Consider the following 24,945-nt stretch of genomic DNA (forward strand, 5'->3'; position numbering starts at 1 on the left):
CATTATTGTATTCTCTCTATAGTTGTGGTAAGTAAGGTACAATCTTTTTTTAACGTATTGACTTCCCTAGTCTGAAGTGGAATATTCCTGATTGGAAAAACACATGTGTGGTTATGTTTTGTTGATGGGCATTCAATGTGTGTGTCTAAAAGGTAGACACAGTCAGTCTCTGTCATGGAACTCAACTGGTGAGTATGATACTTGATAGATTTAATAAAAGACTGAAAACGATCTCATAATATAATGGTGATTGAATCAATAAGATCAGAGTCATCAGATCATATTTTATTTGGCATCAGGAACTCACTCAGGAACACCATATATCATGATCTGAATCAGATGATCCAGTGGGGTTCAACAGTTGAACTTTAAGTGCTTCGAAACTGATCATGCCATACCTGGGTCTAAACCTTTTTGGTGCGTGGTGTAGTGGTGTTACCCAGAAATCCTGTCACTGCACATGCATATTCGCATGCATATTCGGAACCAAATTGTGCTCATTTAAACCACTGAACTATGCACGCCGTTATTGACCTTCCTCTGCCATAACGTTTAACATGCATATAAGCATACAGCCGTTAAGTCCATATGATATTCTGCATATTCTGATGTTTTATCATCCCCAGGGATGCGCCCCTGATCAATGGACAGCAGTCGTTCTTCACAGAGACCAGATATAACCAGTTCACCATCGCTCCACCATTTGATTCACACCTTTGTCAGGTGAAGGAAAGGTAAACAGAGTCATTTCGATATTTATGATCTGTAACTGAGGAAATGGTTTGATGGACTACTTTTACTTTTCATTTTTCATTTGTCTGATATGTGTGACTAGTATAACTCAGGGAAATTTGTTTTATTCATTATAACATTACAGTATACAACTCGCGCTCTTCTCTTTATTACAGTAACTCGCGTCATATGTATGCAGTCACTATTATGATTTAAACTTGTATATTTATAATTGTAGATTCCAAAGCCGGGCTGCAGAAACTTCCAAGAAGAGTCTGACACAAGCGGAGCTACAAAATGTCCAGGGGACTCCTAGTCCTACAGTTAAGCAGCCGACTGCTGCCGCGAAACCTTCGCTCACATACCCCGCTCCTCGCATCCCGTTCCCTCGGCTGTCCAGCCTGACGCACGTAGAGCAGAAGACTTACATGGAGCTGTTCAGGAAGTACCAGTTCTACAACCCAGCACGGCCGCCTGGACCAGTAGAAATGAGGGAAATACAGCAATTCAGAGTAAGGGTGACAGTATTTTGAAAAATGGCTAAATCAGAGGGCATATTCAAGATACAGTAAACTTTTCTCAAAGTTTAAACATGAATCCTGATTTTGCCTCTTCCCATGACTGTGGAAACTTTTTCTTTCTTGTTGTTGATTATAATATGGGGGCCCCAAAGCCCTTTTCCGTAGAGCGTAATCGGCGGTTTTAATTCTACGTACTACGTAGCGGGACCACTCGAATTCAACGTAGAGCGTAATCGGTGCATTTTGCGTTGAGCGATATTGGCCCCTTTAATTTAACGTATTACGTAGAAGCTAACCGGATTTTACCGTACAACGTAATTCATATTAATTTTTCTTCAATCGTAATCAAAGTTTCATTAAACTTAACTAGTCTACCGGCAAATTTTACCCGCGAAAATGCTGGAAATTGCGTTTCAAAGGGTCCAGATTTCAAAATTTCGCCGGACATTCCTTGCTATGGCTCAACACTTCGGCACTGGACATGGTGAAAATATGTTGCGGGGGCGTTGTCCCCCAACTAGTAGAAATCTTTGTACCGACCTTAGCTATATAGCTTAGTTAACAAGCAAAACGTGCCCCTTAAATGCAGGAAATGACATTTCAGAGGGTCGAGATTTCAATTTTTCTCCGGGCGCCGGGCGGCCCTTGCCAATGCTTGCGAGGGGTTGGGCCTCCGGCGCTCACGACTCTCTGGCGCTCGTCGCCCTTAAAGACGTTTCTCTGACAGAAATGTCATTACATTGAGCATAGGGTCTGTCAGCAAAATTTGTCCCTCAAAATGCAGGAAATGGTGTTTCAGAGGGTAAAAATTTCCAAATTTTCCCGTACCTACCTTGCGACAGTTCGACTGTTCGTGCTTTCGGCACTCGAAATCTGAAAATGATGTTTGGGGGCGTTGCCCAACTTAAAGCTAAAACCATCTAATTGGATATCGATGCTATTTAACTTAGCTTAGTCTGTGAGCAAAATTTGCCCTTCAAAATGCATAAAATGGCGGTTCAGAGGGTTAGGATTTCACAATATTCCCGGGGGAGCATGCCCCCGGACGCCCTAGGATTGTCGCTCCTCCGCTTTCGGTGCTACAAGTGCTGAAAATTACGTCACATGAGAAATTTGCTGTCGCCGCCTTTGGCCAGCAAGACGTCTTTAGAAGTTAAGTTTTAATCTTATTGATGGAATTATCAGTTTTGTTTAGATCTCATCTTCACATGTTCTGCCGTCGGCGGAGTTCAGCCAAAAGACAATAAATATTTGCATAATGCATTATGAAATTTCGTAATTTAGCGTAGAGCGTAATAAAGTGTCTATAATTTAGCGTATTACGTAGCCGGTCCTCCCGAATTTAGCGTAGAGCGTTGTCGGTACCCCCCCTTGGGGGCCCTCTAATATAATTATAAGGCGCCAGTCGTACTAATTACTGACCTTCTGCCTTGTTAGCCTCATACACACAAATTGATATTTGCTGACTCTTGAAGTTACTGCTTATTGGCTAATCAGACAAAATTGACTTCATCCCAATTATCTTTTCAGGACTTACAGATGAAGGTTGGTCCAGAGCAGGAGGAGTTCATGGGTTACCTGGAGTTTGTAGCCACACAGAGTCCTCAAGATTACAGCTTCATGCAGCCACAGGCTCATAGATACATGCAGGTATGTCATCGCGTTGGGATTATCTCGCGTTAACGTTGTCACTTGATACAGGACAAAACTTGTCTTCAATCAGTCAGACTATGCATTGTGAGCAATTCGTTACTGGATTTCCGTCTCAGTTTTGTGTTTTATATGTTCAAAATACTGGTTTATTATATGTAGGTATTAGTTAATACAAGTTCAAGAAAGGACTGATATTTATGATTTAAGATTTTTCTATGACCAGATTGAGAACAACCCCCAAACTTTGGCCCAAAGTAAATGTCAATAGTTATGTTATATTGTTACTAATATCTCTTCATCTGCCAGTTATGTCTTCAATTTGTTGGCTGAACAACGTACGTCTGTTGTTATTTTTTTAACAGGAAGTTCTTTCAGCTAGCAACAGAAGTATACCAATGATGGGTTACCCACAGTTTTACAAGGTTTACCAGACTGTGGGCATCTCCACTGTGGGCTTCAAAACTGACCCTGTCATGAGACATGTCAAAACACTGCTGGAAATGGTGAGTCTTCTGTGATTATTGAACAAGCTGCTAGTGATTTGTAGGTAGCAAATCTCCCTGTACTTTGGGAGATTATGTACAATCTTACATGAAATTCAAACAACTTGTTGCAATGTTGTTTTAGTATTCTTCTGTACCAATCTATATCTGTGAATGAACCAATCAAATAATCTGTTAAACCATTATCATAGTGTTGCTTTTATATATATATATATATATATATATATATATATATGTAGCAGCATCATCATCATCATCCGGGCGTGCTGGTTGCACGCATGAACTCTCACCTAAAACTGTTTTCTGATCTCTAGGGCTCTGTTCCTGGGTTGAAGCTTCCCAAAGCCAATGAAACGGCCAAGATTCTGCCTTCATATGAAGAGGTTGTGGATCACAAACCAGTCGACAGTGCAACAAATGCTGACAGAAGCACCATGCAAAAGGTTTTTGTAGCAAAACGAATACTACAGTAGTCTTATGCCTTATGAGATGGTATACATTTATGATAGGTAATATTTTACAACAAGAACTTTTGATCTTTATATACAACAGGTACAATGTATGGCTACTTATTGTGCAACAATTATAATAATGAATATGAAAACTACAATGTATTTTGTAAAGAATGTTTCTGTTCTAAAAGATCTAATGAGGCATTTATAACTCAGATGTACAAATGTATATTGTGTAGGAGGTGAGTAAAGATGAGAATGCAGAGAAACTAGCAGCCAAGTATGGAGCTGGTATAGTCCTGTCTGCTGATGCTCTGTGCACCCTTTTGGACAACCATGCACCTCACTACCAGGAGCAGTGGGAGCTACCTGTCATTGTCAAGGAGTCAGCAGCAACAGGTGTGTGATAAGGGACCGTACGGCGTTTAGTGAGGGGGGAGGGCCGGTCGCCAGAGGGTCGGGTCAAAAAATTTTTGCATGGCCCTCCCCCCAGGTAAATTTTTTTTTGCTAGGCCCTCCCCCCAAGACAAAATATTTTTGCTTGGCCCTCCCCCCTCCTATCAACTTTGAAAAAAATATTCAAGACGGCAATAAAGCACTGCGCTCCCGCATTTGGAAATGTGCTTTGCGTCATACTTTTTCATGATTTTCATCGAGAAGCAGATCTCTCACCCCTAGTAAAAAAAGGAAAACAGAATGGCTCAAAATATCTGCTAAATAGAGGGATAAATATCTGCTTCATAGAGGCATAAATATTTGCTTTATAGAAGCTATTTCATTGTTTTGATATTAAAACAACACCTAAAAAGCATTTGTACCTGGATTTCTAGTAGATTTGCGCGACGAAGCGGCGCGCGCCCCGCTTCCTAAATTTACGTATTGCAAGCTCGCGGGCCTGAGCGGCTTGACGGAAACTATTTTCAATTTACATATATTTTGGACTTTTTCTTGGTTCTGTGGTGGTAATAACTTACGGTAAATCGGGGGGAAAAAATGAAAATTAAAACGACAGCACGATTCGACTTCCAAAACTGTAGTGGGGAGGGGGGCACCAACGCGTGACGCTGATTTTCCCACGGCGGGGTAAGACCGGTCGCCTCTCTCTAGCCGCCGGCGGGCGTGAGACCGCAGACTTGCAGGAGATCTTTTAGAAATGCCACGCTTTTTTTGCCACGATTTCCTGCATTGCTTTTTTATGGGAAAATTTGCTGGTTAGATGACATTTCTATGAAAAAAAAATACGAGGGTTTCAAGTTTTTGAGAACGACGTTCCGAACACCATGTTCGGCGCCAAAGGCACGAAGAATCGCAAGGTAGGTCCTGGAGAATTTTGAAATCTTGACCCTCTTAAAAGCTATTTCCTTCAGTTTGAGGAGATATTTTGCTGACAAACAAAGCTAACTTTAATAGCATTTCAATTTAGAAATACAAAATTAAATCCCCCCAAACACATTATCACGATGTCGGTCATCAAAGGCGCGAGGCCGGTCACGTCAAAAGGGATCCAGGGAAATTTGCAAATATTTACCCTTGAGCTCTGAAACGCCATTTCTTACATTTTGAGGGCAATAAGACAGTGGTAAATTTTGCTGGCAGACTAATCTAGAGTTTAATAACATTTCTGTGCGTGAAGAAGGTTTTCGAGGGCGTCATGCATAAGCCCCGCCCCCTCCCTTTCGCATTTTCACTGTATCCCGAGCGCCAACCTCGGGCGATCCCTTGCAGAGGTCCAGAAAAATTTTGAAATCTTGACCCTCTGAAACGCCGTTTCTTGGATTTTAAGGGACATATTTTGCTGGCAGACCAAGCTATTTTTTTTTGCTTGGCCCTCCCCCCGAGTAAAAAAAAATTTGCTAGGCCCTCCCCCTGGCAAAATATTTTTTTGCTTGGCCCTCCCCCCCCTGGCGACCGGCCCTCCCCCCTCGCTAAATGCCGTACGGTCCCTAATAGGTGTGGGTTTGATCATGAGGCACTGTTACTGTCGAGGAGTCAACAGCAACAGGTGTGTGATAATAGGTGTGGGTTTGGGGCACTGTTACTGTCAATGAGTCAACATCAACAGGTTTGTGATAGGTAAAGCTTTTAGGCACTGTTTCTGTCAAGGAGTCAACATCATCAGCTTTGTGATGATAGATGTAGTTCTGAGGCAATGTTACTGTCATCAAGGACGTTATGATATAACGTCCTTGCTGTCATGAATCAACATCAACAAATTTGTAATAGGTGGAGCTTTTGGGCCCTGATTAATACTGTCAAGTCATCAACTTCAATGGTTTGTGATAGATGTAGACTTGAGGCCTTGACTGTGAGGACAATTTTCTTGATTTCATTTCCATACTCTGTGCTTTTGATTATCCACTTGAATTAGCAAATACCATAACAAATAGAAAATAAGACATTTGCTGTGATTGATAGCCTTTTGTAATCCACATTTATTAAGTTGACCTTTTCCATTGAATACATTTCTATTCAACAAACTTAGATTATTTTACCCAATGTTGTCCTTTAGATGTTTAAGTCTAGATAACTCAGAGTTGTATGTTCTAAATATATTGACTGTCCTCTCTTCACTTGTTCAGGAGATGGTACAAGTACAAGGACTGTTATCATTGACAAGCCCCTACCAAAGAAAAAGATAACCACAAGAGAAAAGAACACACTTTTCCACAGCATTGCCTTAGAGTTGCTTCTGACAGACAAAAGTGCTGGTACTGCACTGGAGAAACTGAGATCAGATAGATACAAAGACATGTCAAGCTTAGATGCCCCCATTGAAGAAGTGGAACCTTCCAGTTCCCTTGAAAAGGATACACAACAGGATGTAACCAAAGAGAAGATGGGGAGGAGGACATGTCAAGAAATGGAGGAAGATGACTTGCTTGGAAACAATCAGGATTTGACAGATCTGGAAACCTTTGGCGAGGGAAGTAGAAGACGAAACCCTAAGAAAATGTCGCCTAAGATGCACGCAGTTCAGACCACAAAGATCTCACAAGAACAACAAGACAGTGTGGGAGAAACTTGCACTGCAAATCTAAAAGATGTTAACTCAGGTGATGATCAGTGCAGAGAATTTGAGCTGGATATCGGAAGCTCACAGATGGATGTATCTGAGAATGATGATGAGCCTCAAATAGAGGCTAAAGATCCTGTAGAGGAAAGCAAGAACAATGTTACAACCAGCACACACGCATCTTTAGATAGTGATGTAAACTCTCAGAGAAAAGAAGTTCAACTTGAAGCAGAAGGAGATAGGAGTGAAGTTGATAAAGAGGAGACAAAGGAGTTAACAGGAAGAGTACATCTGAGTCAGGACAGTGACAGTGATCTTGGATTGATGATCGTGACAGACTCAGATTCTCAAGGGGAGGGGTCACCTGTAAAAAGGCAAAAGAAGATGTCTGAAACATTAGAGTCTAGTGCTGGCAAAGAAGAACCGGGACACTTTTCAAGTAGGATAGAAGAAAAGCCACAGTTTAAAGAAACAGAGCAAGAATCTTTAGGGAACAAAGATGAAGAGAAAATTGAAGGAGAGAATGAAAGCAAAGTTATTGAGTCAGCCATGACAGGAATGACCTTGAGGAGTAGAAGGTCAACAGGACAGGCTAAAAGTAGCCCAATGTCACCACCTGTCAAAAGACAGAGGATGGAAGAACCTAGCACTGGTAAGGGCAAAGTAGCTAAAGGAAGCCCACCAAAGACAGAAGAAAAGTCAAAAACAGGTTTGCAGAAAAATTCGATAGAATCTGATGGTTCTTCAGACAGTACTATTCAGGCAAAAGCACCACAGGTGATCAAAGACAAAGATCCTGAAGACAAAATGGACAGATCGGATGAAAAGACTGATGCAGTGGCTCCTGCAGTTAGAAGTCCAAAGGAAGGAGGCGCTGTTAGCAGGGAAAGGGGTGCAGCAGCTAAGCCTGAGTCAGAAGGAAAGGGTGGAGTTTTAGACACCGTGGGACAGATTATGCAGCTACAGGAGAATCTGCAAAAGTTCCAGCCAGAGGAAAAACAAGGTGAGATTTTTGGTTCAAACTGTAATTCTTGTTTTTGTGTCCGCGATTCTGCCTTATGCAGCAAATAACCATTTTATGATCATATCTTTATCTTTAGGTCAAGTGAAACCTAGTACTCCACGTGGCGTGGCATTACCACGGCAACCCTCCTCCTGCCCACAACCTGCACCTTTGGGAGTGAAGCCAGCACCACATTCGCGTGAGCAGCTGGAATATTGCTTACCTGCGGATCTGAAGATGTGCCAGGAAAACCTGCAGGACTACACCAGGCCTGACAAGCACAATGTGGTGTACAGTCTCATGAGTTTTGGCAAGCTGTTGCTTCTGGTCAGGTCTGAACTTCCAGCTGTCTGTAGGACAACTGGGGGTCATTTCAAGGTGAGAATAGGCATGATAAGTCAATTCAGAGTATATATTAGCTGCACATTTGCAGCCTAAGATGCATTGTGGGTATTACATGTATACCAGTACATGAGGGTCTGCATGGGGGAGTCTTGGTAACGCTTAACGGTGATTCAGGAGGCCCGGTAACGCTTAACGGTGAATTCAGGAGGCCCGGTAACGCTTAACGGTAAATTCAGAAGGAGTTACAAAACATAACACTTAAGTAACATCGACGTGCATTCCTATTCATACAGCGCTAGAGTAGTTATATCAATGGGTGAAAATGTCCGACTATTGACATTGTGAGAAGCAAAAGGTGTGACAGGACAATGTCCATGACATCTGTAACTTGACCGAGGCAGATCTAGAGTTCCCGGCCCGCCACAGAGACGGTGGCAGCAAATTTCTTATGGAGGGATTGAACTATTGTGTCAGCACATGGAGCGCCAAAGGCGCCACGCATCCTAGGGGGGTCCGGGGGTATGCTCCCCCGGGAAAATTTTAAAATCAAGACCCTCTTAAATGCTATTTCCTGCATTTTTGACAAATTTTGCCGACCGACTAAGCTAGGTTGATTTTGACATTTTCATCTAATTACACATGGTTATAGCTTTGGCCTCCACCCCCAGAGCCCCCGACATATTTTACCATTTAGATTCGAGCTCGGAAGGCACGAGACGTTGCAATATAAGTCCGGGGAAATTTTAAAATCTGGACCGTCTGAAACGCCTTTTGAAGGACAGATTTTCCTGTAAGACGAAGCTAAATCAGATATAACATTTTCTTAGAGAGAAAAGGTTTTTTTGTGCCGGAAAGCCCACGCCCCTAACGTTTATATTTTGTCAATGTCGTCGTAAGCGCCAAAGGCGCAAGCCGTCGCAAGGGAGAAACCTCATTTTCTGCATTCTAAAAGTACTTTTTGCCCGAAACTAAGCTTGACACTGAAATCTGTATGAGTGATAAAGATTTTGAGGGCAACGCTTCCGCAACATATTTTACCCTGTTCAGAGCCGAAGGCCGGGAGGCTCGGAGAAATTTTGAAATATGGACCCTTTGAGACGCCATTTCCTGCATTCTCAGGGGTTCTATCTGGCATTAGACTTAATGTGTATAACGGGTTACGAAGAATTTCTTGGTAACGCTTAACGGTGAATTCGGGACAACAAATAACGATTAACGTTAAATTAAAACGACCAATAACGCTTCACGAAGAATATACCGATAACGATTAACGGTGAATTAGAGCGGGTCGGTAACGATTAACGGTGAATTAAAATGGCTCGTAATGCTTAACGGAAAAAGGCATGCAGACCCTCGTACATGTATATCCAATTTGAAAGCCCCTGGAACTGGAGCAAAATACGTCTGGACAAGAATTTCTACAAGTTAGGGGCCCTAACCTTTGACATATTACCCAAGATGCAACTTGCTGCACACACATTGTGTTATGATCTGGCTTGTGCTGGCATGTCTTCTTCCTGTAGTGCCACCTAGCAATTCAAAGTGGAACCAACCAGTCAGTATTGGCCTAAAGAACATGGCAGAACTATCAAATCTTTGGCCGTGCAACAAAGAAATGTATAATCCAATATGTTAAAAAATACCTACCTAACATTTCCAGAAAAGACAAAGATGGTGACAGGATTTTTAAAGCAGTAGGGCAAAAAGACCCAAAGTCAGGAGACTGTTCAAAGAAAAAAGTCAAAGATGAAATGTCTTCTAGCTAAAATTTGATGATTTCGATAGTGACCTACTTTTGGGATCCTTGCAGGAAGTCAAACTAGTTTGCAGTTTCTAGTAAAGAACTGTTAGCAACCTGATAGTTTGCAGGTAGTATTTAGACCCATTTCACATCATGCTTGCATCTATATACATATGTACACAATGGATAACCTGCTTCTTAAACCCTTTTGCCCTACTTCAGTGGTTTGCTCATGTGCGTCCCAAGTTGGAGTACCAGCCAGACTTTGGGGTGGAACAGTTGACTCCTGGTGAGATGTGTAGGGAATGGATCAGCACCTACATCATGCCTCCGGAATCACGGCTTATCAGAGGTGAGTGTACATGTACTCAGTGTAGTCTGTGTAACACAAACTCTGCTGTCTGGGGCTGTAACTGGCTCCTCCCCGCTAGGCCAGCGGGATGTTGGGTGGGCTGCTGTATGAGCAAGGAGGTTAATAACCTCCTTGGTATTAGCGAGATTTAATGACAGGCTAAGGTGTGTGTGCATTGTTTTTTTTTCCTTTGTATGCAAATAGAGGCCATTTGCATGTACAGTCATGTGGACAGGTGGTCACTGTTAATGGGAGAAATTATGGAAGGACCACCAAAAAGTGGTCACATTTGCCAGGTGTTCTTTATGTACATTGTACATGTGTAGAGGTATTCACTAATGTGCAGATTTGACTGTACTTTATTAGAATGTCTTTGATGTTATTTTTCATGTAAGGAATTTGAAAGTGACGTAGAGAATTTTTCAAAACATTCACTTTCTTTTCTTTCATTACTCCTATCCAGTGAGGATAAATGCCTTCACCTCAGAGGTGATGCTGGTTGAACAGCTGAAGCACAACCAGATCTTGGACCACAGGGTTCACTTCAGGTGGGGGGCATGCCCTCTGTCGAGGGTTGTCTATTGTGTCTCTAGATTGGGAGTTTTTCCAAGTTGTAGATATTCAAGTCTATCAATATGATGGTTGACAAATACCAGTTTGAGCCTTCACTGATTTAAGTATCATGGTTAGGGGATGCCACATTTAGTTTCAAAGGAGTAATTTTTTTTTAAACTAGATGTTGTAGCCTGGGAAAACTTTATTAACCATTATGTCAACTTTTCCTCTCAGTTTGCATGTGAAAAAGATTGTATCAAGAGTTCAACAAAAAATCGGTAGCCATGCGGGATGCCATCCTAAACTTCACTACAACAATGGCTGTACACAATGTACATGTGCAGCAGATTTCTGACACCTACCAAAACATTATGATTAAAACTGAGTTGGCCTGATTTGGCTGCAGTATTGAAGGGTCACCTATAAGAAGAGGAACCCCACATATTTGGGCTAGTTCATCACCTGGCATCCTCACCTTAAAGTTTGAATGTGATGGTGTTTCTCAAGACTAGTTGTAGGGGAAGTTTGGAAGCCTTTGTAAACTGAGATGGCACCCCGGCCAAAAAAATTGGTAGCAGAAGATAATACACCAAAACTTACTGTTCTGTGGTTGTTTCTCAGCCCAGCGACAGCCATGAAGATGTTACTGAGCATCCTTGAGAAGGTACAGAGTCTTCCACCAGGACACTTCCTCCTCACTCACAACCCAGGAGACGTGCACATCTGTATCTACCAAGGCCTGGACTCTTCAGCAGCAAAGAAGTATGTTTTAAGTTACCCAAAAAATCACTCTTTTGTAAAAAAATGTATGGGTGCTCTATTAAACAGGTTGACTTCTTCTATATAAGTACATTGTATTAGGGAAGATAATTGAATTGATTTCCGGAACTGACACATGTAGTCATGGCTGTTCTTTGTTGTTTTCCTGCAGGAATGGCAGGTATGTGTAGTCTTGTCATTTTGTTTTCTGTAAATTCATGCATCTTCAGAAGGAGTTTATTTTACGTCAGTGAAGTGGGAGGGGAGGGGCTTTCATGGTGTTTGAATTTTAAACAATTGTTTAAAACAGTAGGAATACAATGGAACTTTGTTGTGACTTCACAGTTAAGTCTGTGAAAATAACCCACCACAATACTTATTCACAGTGTTATCCCTTTCTCCCCACCCCAGAGGAGCCTATGACCTCCACAGTGCTCACCAGCAGGCAGCAGCCACGCCCACCACAGAGACACGCCCACCTTGGGTACCACTGGACCCCAGCATCATCCTGCCTCAGGTAGGGCCTTAGCAACAGGCCGACGCCTGGCAACAAGGATGGCAGCACACACATTATAGATGTCAACAGAATTGTATGGGGAGGGAAGTATTGTAACAGTTGTTATGATTAATCAAGTTCATGTTGTCCCATTTAGTTGCATCCAGAAAGAATAGTACATGTAGTTACATCGATGTAGGTTAGACATTCAGGTAATAATGTGTAGTTCCTTCAATTTCTTTTGTTCTCTTTGCAGCACTGGCAGAATGGGCGAGTTCCAGCGACTTTTGAACCCCGACCTCCGAACCCTCCCCCTGGCAAACAGTGGCAGCCACAGGCTGGCAAAAAGAAGGGCAAGAAAAAGAAGAAAAGCAAACAGACGTAATCTACTATTTCACTATAAAGCAGACACTAAACTTTTGCATTAGGAATTTTGCTTTACCTACATTGCAGATCTAACAAAACACTCTCACTCACTCACTCACTCACCCACTCTCTGGTTTAACCATGAAATTTTAAGAAAAAGATCTGAATACGAGAGTTCCATATGCTTTGTATATTTTTATTTTCTACACATGTATGTACATGTACAAATACTAAATGCTTTGCTAACTCACTGTCCATTGTACAGTGTCAAACATATACAGATTCCAAGCAAAAAATCAACTCAGGCTTGTCCAAGTTTCATCTACATGTGTACATATTCTGTTCTTAGTTTACATAAATTACATTGATGCTTTCCATAATGTAAGCTTATCCCAATGTTGGACTTTTACGAAGCACCAAATAGACAATAGTAACCTTAAGATCAGTATTTTCCCTATGAGAACAGAATACAGCATGGAATATTAACCATGTTTCATCAACCTGTCATGTTTGAGCAATGCCATGGGATGCTCTTTATTTGATAAAACTCAAACAAAAACATTAATAAAATACTTTGATGATAAAAAAGAGGATTCAATGTGCATTTTACTTAGATGCAACAGATGGTAATTTTCTATCAGCCAAAAAGCTTTACCCAATACAAACTACAAACACTAGCAATGGCTCATACCGGTAACATGCTTTGTTTTCGTCTCCTCATTAAGAAATGGTGTGGCTGATACAACAAGCAAAGAAAATGCACAACATTTATGATAAAATAACCACTACATTCTAAACAAGTCAGGAGTTTCATCAACCATGTCAGTAAACAATAAAGGAAAGAAACACACGGCTCCTTGCATGGAATTCTCTCATAAGTTTCAGCAGCAAATTTAACACAACAGCCAGATATACAATGTACACCATAATCCACCATCCAAAAGAAATTTCAATTTCTTCTCTAATTCCAAACGAATCATATGCATAATTGTGGCTGAACTGTTATTTTTATTACGTGATGAAATCTGATATGTACTGATTGCATCCATAATCTTAACTACTACACATTTCATAAGGACCAGGAAAAATATTGTAGGACAAAATTTTCAGGGTTCTTTTGTTATGAAATTTTTAGGTTTTGTACAGTCAAATATACATGTCGGCTACACAGCAATGTACAGATTTTTACAAAATGGTGCACATCTAGAGGAAATCTATGATTTCAAATCTTGTGCATTTACAAAGTCAGGGCATGGATAAACTGAAAGCAGGAAAATAGACTGCAATCTTGAAACTTTACACTAATCTGGTGATATCGAGATGGTGACAGCTTTTTCTGGTGCACAAAGTGAAATCATACAAATGCCTTTCCCCTAAAACATGAAACAAAAGGAAGGCAGGAAGAAATTCTTTCAGTCACAAATGGCAAATCAGGCTATCAAAGGCAAATTATATCATGCATTCTGAAGTCTATTCTTGAAATTGAATTTATCACAAGCTTAACACCATGGATGCCTTGCAATACTTCTGTAAAGCCATCCCGATATTGGTAAAACCTGTATAAAGTTGGCCGGAGATGACAGAACTATTTGTACTGCATCCCTCCTGAACTTTTACATATGGCAGCTTTTAGACATTTCTGTAATGTATTATGGTGCTTCCTGAGCAAAATGTACCCACTGATGTTCAAATAATCAATATTTTTCACATGAACATGTCTTACTATTTGGTTCCCTGAAAACTGTAGTACATGTATCACAGTTTGTCTAAATAAAATCTTTTCACTAAAACTGGAAGAGCTCATAGCTGAAAACTGGATCTGCGTCTTGGCTGTCGCTTCACTCAACCTTTTCCTTGTTGGTCGGATCATACTGCAAGAAGAACAGGATGACATTAAAGCTGATGACAAAATTCTGGAAACAACAGTCATAATATATCTTTTTTTCAAATAAATAAAAAATGGGGAAAAGTGCCAATGAAGAAAGTTATTGCTATACTTTATTATATAGAAGTAAGGATCTATTTGGAAAGAATCACAATTGTGCATTCATTTGTTACTTGTATTCTTGAGCCTGTAGCTGGTACAATGCAAAATCATGAAACCCTGGGACAATTTAACTGACCAAATTTTAGTATTGCCCTCTGTTTTTGTCTCTTGATTCTCTCCTAGAACTACTAGAATATTTTCACCATCCCTGTAATGCAAGTTTTCCGCTGTATTCTGTGTATCTTTCGTGACCTAGTTGTCACTCCAAACAAGGCAGTGAATTGACAACTTCCAGATCACATGCATCACATGCTTTCTGGCACGGACTCCTTTTTAAATATTGCTGGTCCATTTTCCATGTGTCACAAGTAAGCAGTCTTAAATGAGAAAACCAGTCTTACTGGTTTATAATTGATGGGAATAATCCAAGAGTAATAAGTGCTTGCAATAGTTGACACTAAAGTGCATAGTACAGGTATTTTAAATCCCAGCAGTTCTGCTCTGTGAATTTTGTGAATTATCTACTTAAAAACTTAGCAAATTAACATTCACCCTGCTAAAATATCCATACAACAAAACCAAATTAGAATGCTGGGTGACCTCTAGCACGTTAAAGGTTAAACGGTCCTTTCATGTTACTTTGCAAAATATTTGAAGGTCAAACATGGATACACCCTTGCCATAAAGAGCTATACATGTCCCAAAATTGTCCTCCCAAAATAGGCTTTGGCGGTGAGAGAATAGTTCTCATGTGACTGAAATATTGAAGGAAATCCTCCCACACTTCGTAGCCAACCTCAGGAGTAGCTTAATGGTGATCAATTCTAACAATAACCAACAACGCTCTTATGGAATAGATCGTTTTCACAATGACGTCACAGTCGCGTTCGAACGTTCGAACGGCCATGTTGGATGATAAGCTGCTCGATCTCCATACGGCTGTGTTGCGCGTGGTGGACTCGTTCGTGGAAAGAAAGTTTTTTAATTCGGAAACGGGCTGGATGTTTGCCGTGCGAACTGCGACTTCCATGAAAACAGCATACGGCCTACTCAATGTTTCTAGTTAACAACTTTCCTTACAGTGCATCCTTTTTTAGTTTGATTAACAACATGAGCCCCGGCCCGGAGTTTGCGTTATACAGACTAATGCTCTTGGGCTGAAAGTTGGTTTCTGGCACGGGGTATGTCACGGACGCAAAGGCCCTGTCACACAAAAACAAGCTGTAAATGATATTTTTATCAGTATGCGCCTGATATTCTGTCGAAAATCAAGCAAATTTCAGAAACTACCAAATAACTGAAGTTCCAAGGGAGATAGTCATTAAAACTGGGCGGTCTCGCTCCGTTCACACTTGTGTGCACATGAAAATGGAAAAAAAAAAAAGGAAATGACGCGCAGTGGCACGGCGCAGTGTGGTCGTTTTCCTTTTTACACGGACAAAAAAAGCGCCCTAGGACACGGGCGGAAAATATAATTAGACAAATAACATACCAGAGAAGTTAGATAGCTGGGTCGCAAACCGTATTCCTCAGTCACTTAACTCCCCTGACATATCATCTGTCTATATCTGTCTAATTTCTACTAAAGATCCAGTGCCCCGTGGGGCTTGATAGAGGCTAAAGGTGGGGTCACACCTGCGTTTATATTCAAGTCCGTTTGAGGTGCGTATGAAGCTCTTAGTCTCTACCAGGCTCCTCAGGTCGCGGGAAAAATAGTACAAATTAGACAAATATAGATACATAACATGCCAGATGGGTTAGCTGACCGAGAAGTATGGTTAGCGACCCAGCTGACATGTTACCTGTTTACGTTTGTTCAATTTCTATTACTAGTATTTTTCCAACGACCTGTGGGGCCTGGTGGAGGCAAATACTGCCATGTGCGCCTCATACGGACTTAGATATATACGCAGGTGTGGCCCCAGCCGCCCCACCTTAAGAATTTCATACGGACCACTGCGTACGAACTTGAATATGTACGCACGTTTGGCGACACCCTTACACAATATTATGACAGCCCAGTTCCGTATCTCGCATGATTTTAGTACAGAATCGACTTGTCGGGCTTGTCTTCCACTGAGCTCTGTGCTTGTGTTGTGGCAGGGGAAACTTCTACAAGCTTGGTGTAGCTCCTGTCACCTCCATGCTGTCACTTATACAGTTTGGCACCTGACAAAACATGTGCCAAGCATTCTGAGTTTGAATTTTCAGTATTAAGTGCACAGTCTGCAGCTGTAACTTCACCTGCCCTGATTACCTTTAATGCTGATTGATCAAATGAATAAATAAAATTATGTTGTTTTTTTTTTTTGTTATTTTGTGAGTAGGGCTTTCTGTCATCATGGTTCTTTCCTCGTAGACGAGGATGTTCCAATAGGGCTTTCAAATACACGCACAAACCTAATCACTATTCCGCTGACCCCCACTATCCGCTTGGCGGCTTGCCTCACGGAGTTATGGTCGGGGAAGCGCCAAATCTTGTCCCGTAAGGCAAGCGGATAGTGGGGGCAGTTGGATAATGGGGCAGGTATAAAGCTCGTGCGCGCGTGCGTTGGGGCACCGGTAGCTAGTTCTCAGTGCGCTGCCTCTATGAAAGAAGTTCATAATTATGTAGTCTCAGGGTAGGGGCAGCGGATGGCCGGGTATTCCACGATTCCACCATCGAAACCATCGTTATAGATCGTTGAATGCCGTTTTTTTAAGCATATGGATCAAGACGTATTTATGCAACTGTGTCATGATATCTAGCCTTGGCTACATCACTTAATGTTTCCCAGTACGGAGACAAAACAGCACACTTGAACCCTCTGCAAGTAACTTTGATAGCGCCGTTCTGTTCTATTCATCCAGGTTATCATCCAACATGGCGCCCACGCGTGATAGAACGGTTTTCGAACGTTCTGTGAAAACGATCTATTAACAGAAATCAAAGCAATTTTCAGGACACGGAACATATAAGTTATTCCTCTTGTGTGTTAAAAGGGATAGTCGGCAAATATTTTTACACAAAAGGGTATCTTAGTTATAATTGAGAAACCAATGATTGTTAAGTTAAAGTGTGTTTCAAATAATTGCAGTGTAATTCAACTCACCAAGGCCAGTTGTCTGCCTATGTTGCCCATCGTGACACCTCCGGAAAAGAAGATACAGGGTAGCCAGGAACGAACGTACAAGAAGTCTGGTTCTGTGTATCTGAAAAAAAAACATGTACTTTTATTGTTTTTGTTGGCAAGGCATTTTCTGTATAAATTATATCACATGCATGTAATGTACTGTTTGTGTATCGTCTAATGAAAATCAGCAAAAGGAAGGAAGTACACTTTGTGGTGACACCATCTTCCCTATCACTTCCTGCCTCTCTTTTGACAGTGTATTCAAATAAAAAAGTAGATCTTCGGCCAGACATATCAGACACTATCCAGTATCTTTCGTCAGTGACACTGGAGAGATCTTCTTGGAGATAGTTTTTAAATACTAGCTATGAAACATCTGACTGTTTCTAAAATCATATCTAGTTGCTTGAGTAACTGCTTTTTTGCGTATCTTACTATCAGGATGTCTAACCTTGATGTTTCAAATAACTACCTATTAGTATCAAATTAACACACCAAAAATGAAGACTCTGTACATAGAGTCAATTATCTTTATACCATAGCTATTTCTCCTCTTACCTATATACTCCATGGTAGACCAAGAGTTGTGTAACGAATGTAGCCAGCACAGCAATCAACACTCCGAGTCCGAAGCCGCTCCGTGACCTGTCGAACAGCCACCACATCCCAATAGACATGGCTGCCAGCGTCAACGACAACTGCATGTTGTTGTCAAAATTGATTTTCTGGTAGCAGAGTCAAGAATGCTTCCTTTTCTCTTAAGAATTGTTACTGTCGTTCCTTAGCCATAAAAATCATTTTTCAGAGTCTGTCATGCCTTCTAAATAGGTGCTTGTAGTAAGGTATGTGCTGATTTTCAAACAAGTAGCTCTGTAAATTCATTTATTATTGTAGCATTTTAAGTTAACAGTTTAAACAGTACTAACAATACTGTTAGTAGTCCATGTACAATAGAAATGCAAATTTGTTGTGTTATGAATTTGTAGTGGAGAGTTAATGGTGAAAATAAAACCACTGCAAATATTTAAACATATACCGTAAAATGCACAACATTTTTGAAAGGATACAGCACTAGCATGGTTGATTCCTACAAAGACAGCGACACATCTCATGACACTGGACCACTCCCTCTGGAACCTGTGTGGTTCTCCCAACTTGTTATCCAGACACGGGTACATCAGTCCTATAATGGCTGGAAAATACACATCAAATGTTCAGTATTGTTCTACATAGCTCATGCAAACTACTGTAATCCACTTTGTCTTCACGGTACCAAACTTTCACGGTCTGAGAAAATTTAACTTGTTCTCGGAACTAAATGTTCACTGTCGCGGCAAGTGCACATAAAAAAAGGCTGTGAATTATTTGTTATCAGTAATGATAAGTTCACGTTACATTCGTCACCGTGAAAACCGTGAACATAACAGTACATTGAAAAAATCAGGAATTACAGTAACTCATTGTTGTACATTAGAAATGTGGTGGGTTCCAAATAAAGCTGACACACACATGCGTTGATGATGCAAAAATTAAAATATTATACAAATACTACAACTTCAGTTTGTGTTGTAATTGCTTTTTTCTATTTCTTATTAAAAAAACCTAACCAAGACCTGGGTGATTTTGCAGTAAAAAGTAGCAAACTTTGCTTAAGAATAGGAGATACCACCCCTACTTTATAATAGAATGTCCCTTACCTGCTCCTGCTCCACAGGCTGGTGGTACCCACCAGGCGGACTGGAACATTGTAATCATGACCTCAGGGGGGAACAGGGTCACTTTTCTTTGCACCTGCATAGGTAAACAGGGGAAAATGGACATTTAGAAATATTTCCCACTAAAGCTTTAAGTTCAAGCCTGGGAAAGAAGCTTTAGTGCATAAAAAACAGCAGTAAGATTAACTATTCTTTGTCATTGTAATAATCCAATTGTAAGTTAATACAAAACTTGGTCTGCATACACCTTTACCTTGTTTAAAGTTGAACCAATTTTACTTGTTGCGATGTAAAACATTTGGCACTTTTACTCCTGTATACATACCTGAAGTAGGTTGAGCACGATGGTCAGGAGTCCCCCCACCATGAAGAGTACTGACCCTCGCATCAGCACATGTAAACCTTTCAGCACCCGAGCAGCCACCATCTTGGCCTGGTGTTATATATACACACGTGGAAGAAGTCACCAAGGCTAGAAGTATCTAGCAAAGGCTGTATCAGCAGCTTTGGTGTCCACACACCTGGAAAAAGAAAGAGAACATTTGATACTTTTAAGTTAAATTCATGGGTGGAATTATAAACTAGCTTCCTGGTGTTAATGTTTGAAAATATGCAATCATGAATTATGAAAATAGACATTTTTGGCAAAGTTTGAGACTTTGCTGCTGATATATTTCAAGTCAAAGTTCTTAATTTGAAATATTAAATTTAATGATATCAAAAACTACTATCACCAAAATAACATTGACAAACTTACATTCTTCAACGATAACGGAACAATACGTGATACCAGGAACCAGAGTAATGTCAAATATACCAAAATTGATAATGTGAAGCTGTTACATGATCATATATAAAACAGATATGGCAGAAAGTCTTGGAATTCTACAGCTAACTGGGATCATAGCATTTCTTTGGATTCTTCAGACAAGAAACCTACAGTTAGAAACCAATCAAATTCTACGTATACAGTTATCAAACCATCTTCTATGTAGCAAGATGACAAATGAACAGTATACCTTATAAATGCTAATATTCCTTTCAAGTGTCAGATTTCATAAAATCATTATGGAGGTTTCTGGACAGCTGTTTTAAACCAGACAGTGCCATGTTGGCAGTACTGTTGACACCATGCCAAAACCCAACATTGGTGCAAGACCTGTCTGGTACTGGTAGCTAAGGTTGGGAAGACTTGACCCACGCTGTCTAAGACACTTACATAACAGCTTAACTGATGCTACACAGTTGTCTACCATATGTGGAATTCTCTGGATGGCATACAACATTGCCTTTTAACTTTCCAACGATTCTAATTGCTAAATGCACAAACTCAACATGTACAAAACAACATTCTAGTTCCTTGTTGAAAGAAAAAAACTGAGACAAACTGAGTTTCTGCAATAGCCAAATTCATCAGACCTAGCCAACAACAACATAATACAAAACAAAATGTATCTATGAGTATGATTAGTATGAAACAACCAAACTCTTCTACTTAACCAACACTACAAATCACTGGAACTTTTCGTCATTTCTGTCAGTCTTATTGAGAAAAGGTCATCAATTAACTTGTTAACCAATCAACAACTACCGGGTATCATGAGTCAGCTAAAATTATTTTCATACAAGGTTACATTCAGAGTCATATATGTACAGAGTCGATCAAAGGTTGTTGCTAGGTAACATGGGGTGACTCCTGCTTATCTCGAGCGTCTCCCATTTTGAGACAAACAACTCAAACTAAACAAACAGGTGAGCATTGGTTGAAACATGTGACTTGGGTCACTATGACCTAGGTGTACGTACAATGTATCTACATTTCTACATTTCATGGTCGTCACAAATGATAGGTGTGGCTGTGATTGCACTAAAACTGGACAAAAATTCAGATGCTCCCAACGTACCTACCTACCAACCTTGGGTTGCCAATGGTCTGAGGCAAGTTAAGCCACTTTAGGGGAAGGTTTTGAATGTGCGACAGGAAAATGAGCTTGAATGTATAATATATATTATGTTGACAGTACACATAACTATCATCACTACTGTTTAAAAGTTAGGGTTAGGTTGTTGTGCAAAGTGTATGTACGCAATTTGTTCACCAAGTTCTTGGGTTGACTTGGTCTTATTAGCCAAGGGCTGAAGTGGTCCAGCATCCTATTCCTTTGAATACGTTTTTCACCTGTTACCTACAGGCCCAACTCCAAGGGTTTTTTTTAAAACTCTATCTACAGACTTTAGTCAAATCTAATTCAAAATTGTCTCCAACGGGGGAATTAGGTGAAAGTCACTTAGTGGCCTTTTGTTGTATATATAGGCATGTACCATAACATAATTGATACCATTTCTAGCCTATTTCTATAACTTAAGTTTCCCAAAACAAGTTACATTGTAGACTTACCAGTAACTTCGAATCTCCAAGTCGAAAAGTATGATAAAGAAGATGGAAAGACCATACCTCCAAGAGGACCTTGTCTGCAAATTCAGTTTAAAGAGAAGCTTATGGCATCTAATTTAATATAGATGTTGCTATTTTCTGATTGGTTGAAGGCCCGAGGTCATGCTATCATGTGAAAGGTGGTACCACTCTAAAACAAGAGCATCAGTTTGACCGATCAAACAATGACACCAAAGTATAGTGTAGACCCCATAAACCACAGAAAGTAAAATCAGCCAATGAACAAACATACCATTACTGTTGCCATGACAGCAAAGGTGGTGGTAAGTACAGTAAGCCAGCTGATTGGTTAGCTAAAATCATGTGATGTCAGGTGCTCAAGAGTTATGAGTTATATCTGGACAAACATGAGTTGTTTAGACATGCCAAAGTCCATGGACAACTTGCAACTGTATCAAAGTCCAATAGCTACAACAGTTGGGGATTTAAACTTTAAATGAACCCTCAATGTCATGTAGACCATTGACTTTGCCAATTTAGTCCAAACATGTAGGTGACTTTTGTGACCTTTGGAAAATCTGTGTGTGAAAATGAAGATGTGCAAATCAAATCATTCCCACGGGGTTCAGATTGGAAACTCCTATTCAAAAAGAGATGTTGGAAGGAAGAAAACCTTGTGGAGTTAACTTTTCTTACATATTTCTGAAAGATAGAGGGATTGTAAAATCTTGAACTTTCATCATTTCATGGGCCAGAAATGTAGGTTGATTATGATACTGTGTTGTGAAGTTTCTTTGTTCATTCAATTAAAAAATTGATGTATCAATGTCCTCATCATCATGATGTCACAGATACCCCAAATAGCCCCGCAACGTAGGGGGGGAGGATGTAATTGAGGTCTATTGCCTGGCACGGAAGGACTCAACAGTGGCAGCAATTGCATTCCACTCCGGACAAATTTGTACAACACTTCGGGAAAATTGGCATAGTACAGTAGTGAACATTTCAGAGGAGGAGACTCCAATAAACACCAAGGTGACCATTGAATAGAGAAGAATTGTGCGGTTGGTGGTAATCTCCAAGCAGATCCTACGATAGTACTAAACTGGCCAAGGAAATAATGTAATCAGCCAAGAAGTGTACATTAAAACACACTCCTAGGCCAGCCTCAATCCTCTGGCAGCTTTTGATACTGCTACCCTCAAATTTACTTGGATATTAGGTCCGAAAATAGTTTCATCAGGTTGGAGATTACAGTTGATGAACCTTGTCCCAACTGGCCTGTTCAAGGCTGTTGTTATCAGGTGATGTGGGGTGAGGTGGTGGGGTTATCAGAACAAACCTTTAACACATCCTTAGCTATTCATGGAGGTAAATAACAAGTGAACTGTCACTGGGTCATGCGGCAGACACCTGAGATAGGAGTAACGTGTTACATCAGTTTGACCGATCGAACAAAGACACCAAAGGATATGGGTAGGATATGGGGACGAATATGCATCTTGGCTGATTGAACGATGACACCATTTATATACAGTATATACTACATGTAGTATACAGTGGTAGTGCAGAGTATGAAGCTACATTCATCAACTTATCAAGGAGTTTTTAAAGCCTAAGTCTTGAAACTCCTTACATCTATTCATCTACAATAACTAACATAATGAGGATAGGACCACACGGTACAAAATTTATTTTCTGAGTAGGTATCAATGAGACCTTGACCACATTTAGGACAAGGACATGATCATATCAGTTGTACCAATGTACACTAGCTTGGATCTTATACATAAAAATATGTGCATCTTATTAATCTATCGGGATTTCGAGTTTGACTGACATGAATGTCAAACGTTACTGGGGTAGGACTAATAGCATATTTCTTCCTTGTTTGCACATTAGATTGAAGATCTATATGTATCTACTTACAAGACATATGGGTGCCTAGTTGCTGCTAATATATATACCCACTCCAGGATTGATACAAATCTGTGGTTATGAGTATATGACGAAATTATAAAATCTATTAGTCTGGATATGTAACCTAACTATATCAGCTGGTCTTCATTAAATGCCTAACGAATTGCACTGTGATTGCATTCTCTGAATGCTTTCTAATATGTAAACCAGAACTTAAATTCCACAGCGACAAATTCTGTATATGTCTATTAAAGCACAAAATTGGACAACAAGCAAGACTTGCATGCAATAGAAAAACAATCTTGAGGGAACTTCTGGCACAGACAAAGGAAGATTTCTCACCTCCAAGATCTTCAGAATCTACAAAATCCAAGAAATCAGACCTTGCTAAGACCCTTCTTCAGAACACTTCTTCTCTACAAAGATATCTACAAGACTCCTTCCACACGTAAGTTACGTAATCTATCTTTGGCGCGTCGGACTTTCCTCTTCAAATATATTTGAAGAGAACAGAAACTAAAATGGTGGACAAGGTTGCCACACAAAATTTCTCTTGGATAAACGAAAACGTCTCAAGTAAGGTTCTAGCGACCGTTAGCATGTTAAGATACGTCGTCTCTACTTCAGTGAGTGTTAAGACTTACCTTAGGGGTGATAGATGAGCAGAAAGCGGGTTAGAATGTTGAGAAATGCCGGAGTTGCGTGTTGACATCACACGGTGTTGCACGTAAACATCGCGGCCCGGCGCCGCGTCAGCCTGGTGTGATGCCGGCTGACCAATCAGCGCACGGCGCGATGACATCACGCCATGGGCAGACCCGGTACCACTTCCGGGTGGGGGCGGGGCACGTGGGCTGGAGGGAGGCGGTTTTTGGCGCGAAATTTTGAACTTTTAAATGTAAACCTTTTAATAACTGTGAAATCGGTTTTAAAGGTCAACTTTTGAAATAAACAAACGATGACATAATGCACACAGATAAGTAACATTACATCATCACACACACAAACATGCTCACACTAACACATGTAACACGTAATTTGCAATAAACTATCATATCTATTGAGTTTAATGGAAAAACACACACACACACACACACACACACACACACTTGTCATTTATTGCAAGCAGAAGTACACAAATCTATCATATAAACTGTTGTAATAATTTCACCATACTGGAAAGTTCAAGTTTGAAAGTTGATTTAATAATTGCAATAATTGTACCATTACATGTAGCTACTAACAAAGCAAGACTCTCCTCTTCTAGAGTACTACATTTTAAGATAAAGGGCTGTCTCCAGCTTTAATTTGTTGTCCCACTCAA

General features: G+C 40.5%; 2 protein-coding genes across 3 annotated transcripts; one reads left to right on the forward strand and one right to left on the reverse strand.

Moving 5' to 3' along the window:
- The first annotated feature begins 53 nt into the window (after positions 1–53).
- LOC118424014 (little elongation complex subunit 2-like) lies at positions 54–13,250 on the forward strand. The gene is made up of 14 exons (XM_035832412.1): positions 54–188; positions 627–734; positions 971–1,244; positions 2,784–2,903; positions 3,269–3,409; positions 3,724–3,852; positions 4,101–4,260; positions 6,441–7,877; positions 7,975–8,255; positions 10,186–10,315; positions 10,779–10,863; positions 11,492–11,632; positions 12,041–12,146; positions 12,382–13,250. The coding sequence occupies exons 1-14, from the start codon at positions 175–177 to the stop codon at positions 12,508–12,510; spliced, it is 3,255 nt and encodes a 1,084-aa protein (XP_035688305.1). The 5' UTR covers positions 54–174; the 3' UTR covers positions 12,511–13,250.
- On the reverse strand, positions 12,674–24,441 carry LOC118424079 (insulin-induced gene 2 protein-like). Of its 2 annotated transcripts, none has more exons than XM_035832559.1 (7): positions 24,266–24,441; positions 19,632–19,827; positions 19,289–19,382; positions 18,659–18,783; positions 18,150–18,316; positions 17,571–17,670; positions 12,674–14,362 (listed from the first exon to the last, which is right to left on the reverse strand). In XM_035832559.1, exons 2-7 carry the CDS (start codon positions 19,731–19,733, stop codon positions 14,330–14,332), a joined length of 621 nt encoding a protein of 206 aa, XP_035688452.1. In that variant the 5' UTR covers positions 19,734–19,827; positions 24,266–24,441; the 3' UTR covers positions 12,674–14,329. The 2 variants fall into 2 exon arrangements, with proteins under 2 accessions (XP_035688452.1, XP_035688453.1); XM_035832560.1 differs by lacking the exon at positions 24,266–24,441 and adding an exon at positions 23,964–23,982.
- Positions 24,442–24,945: the final 504 nt, after the last annotated feature.

This window comes from Branchiostoma floridae, chromosome 10, assembly GCF_000003815.2.
Source record: "Branchiostoma floridae strain S238N-H82 chromosome 10, Bfl_VNyyK, whole genome shotgun sequence".
NCBI lineage: Eukaryota > Metazoa > Chordata > Leptocardii > Amphioxiformes > Branchiostomatidae > Branchiostoma > Branchiostoma floridae.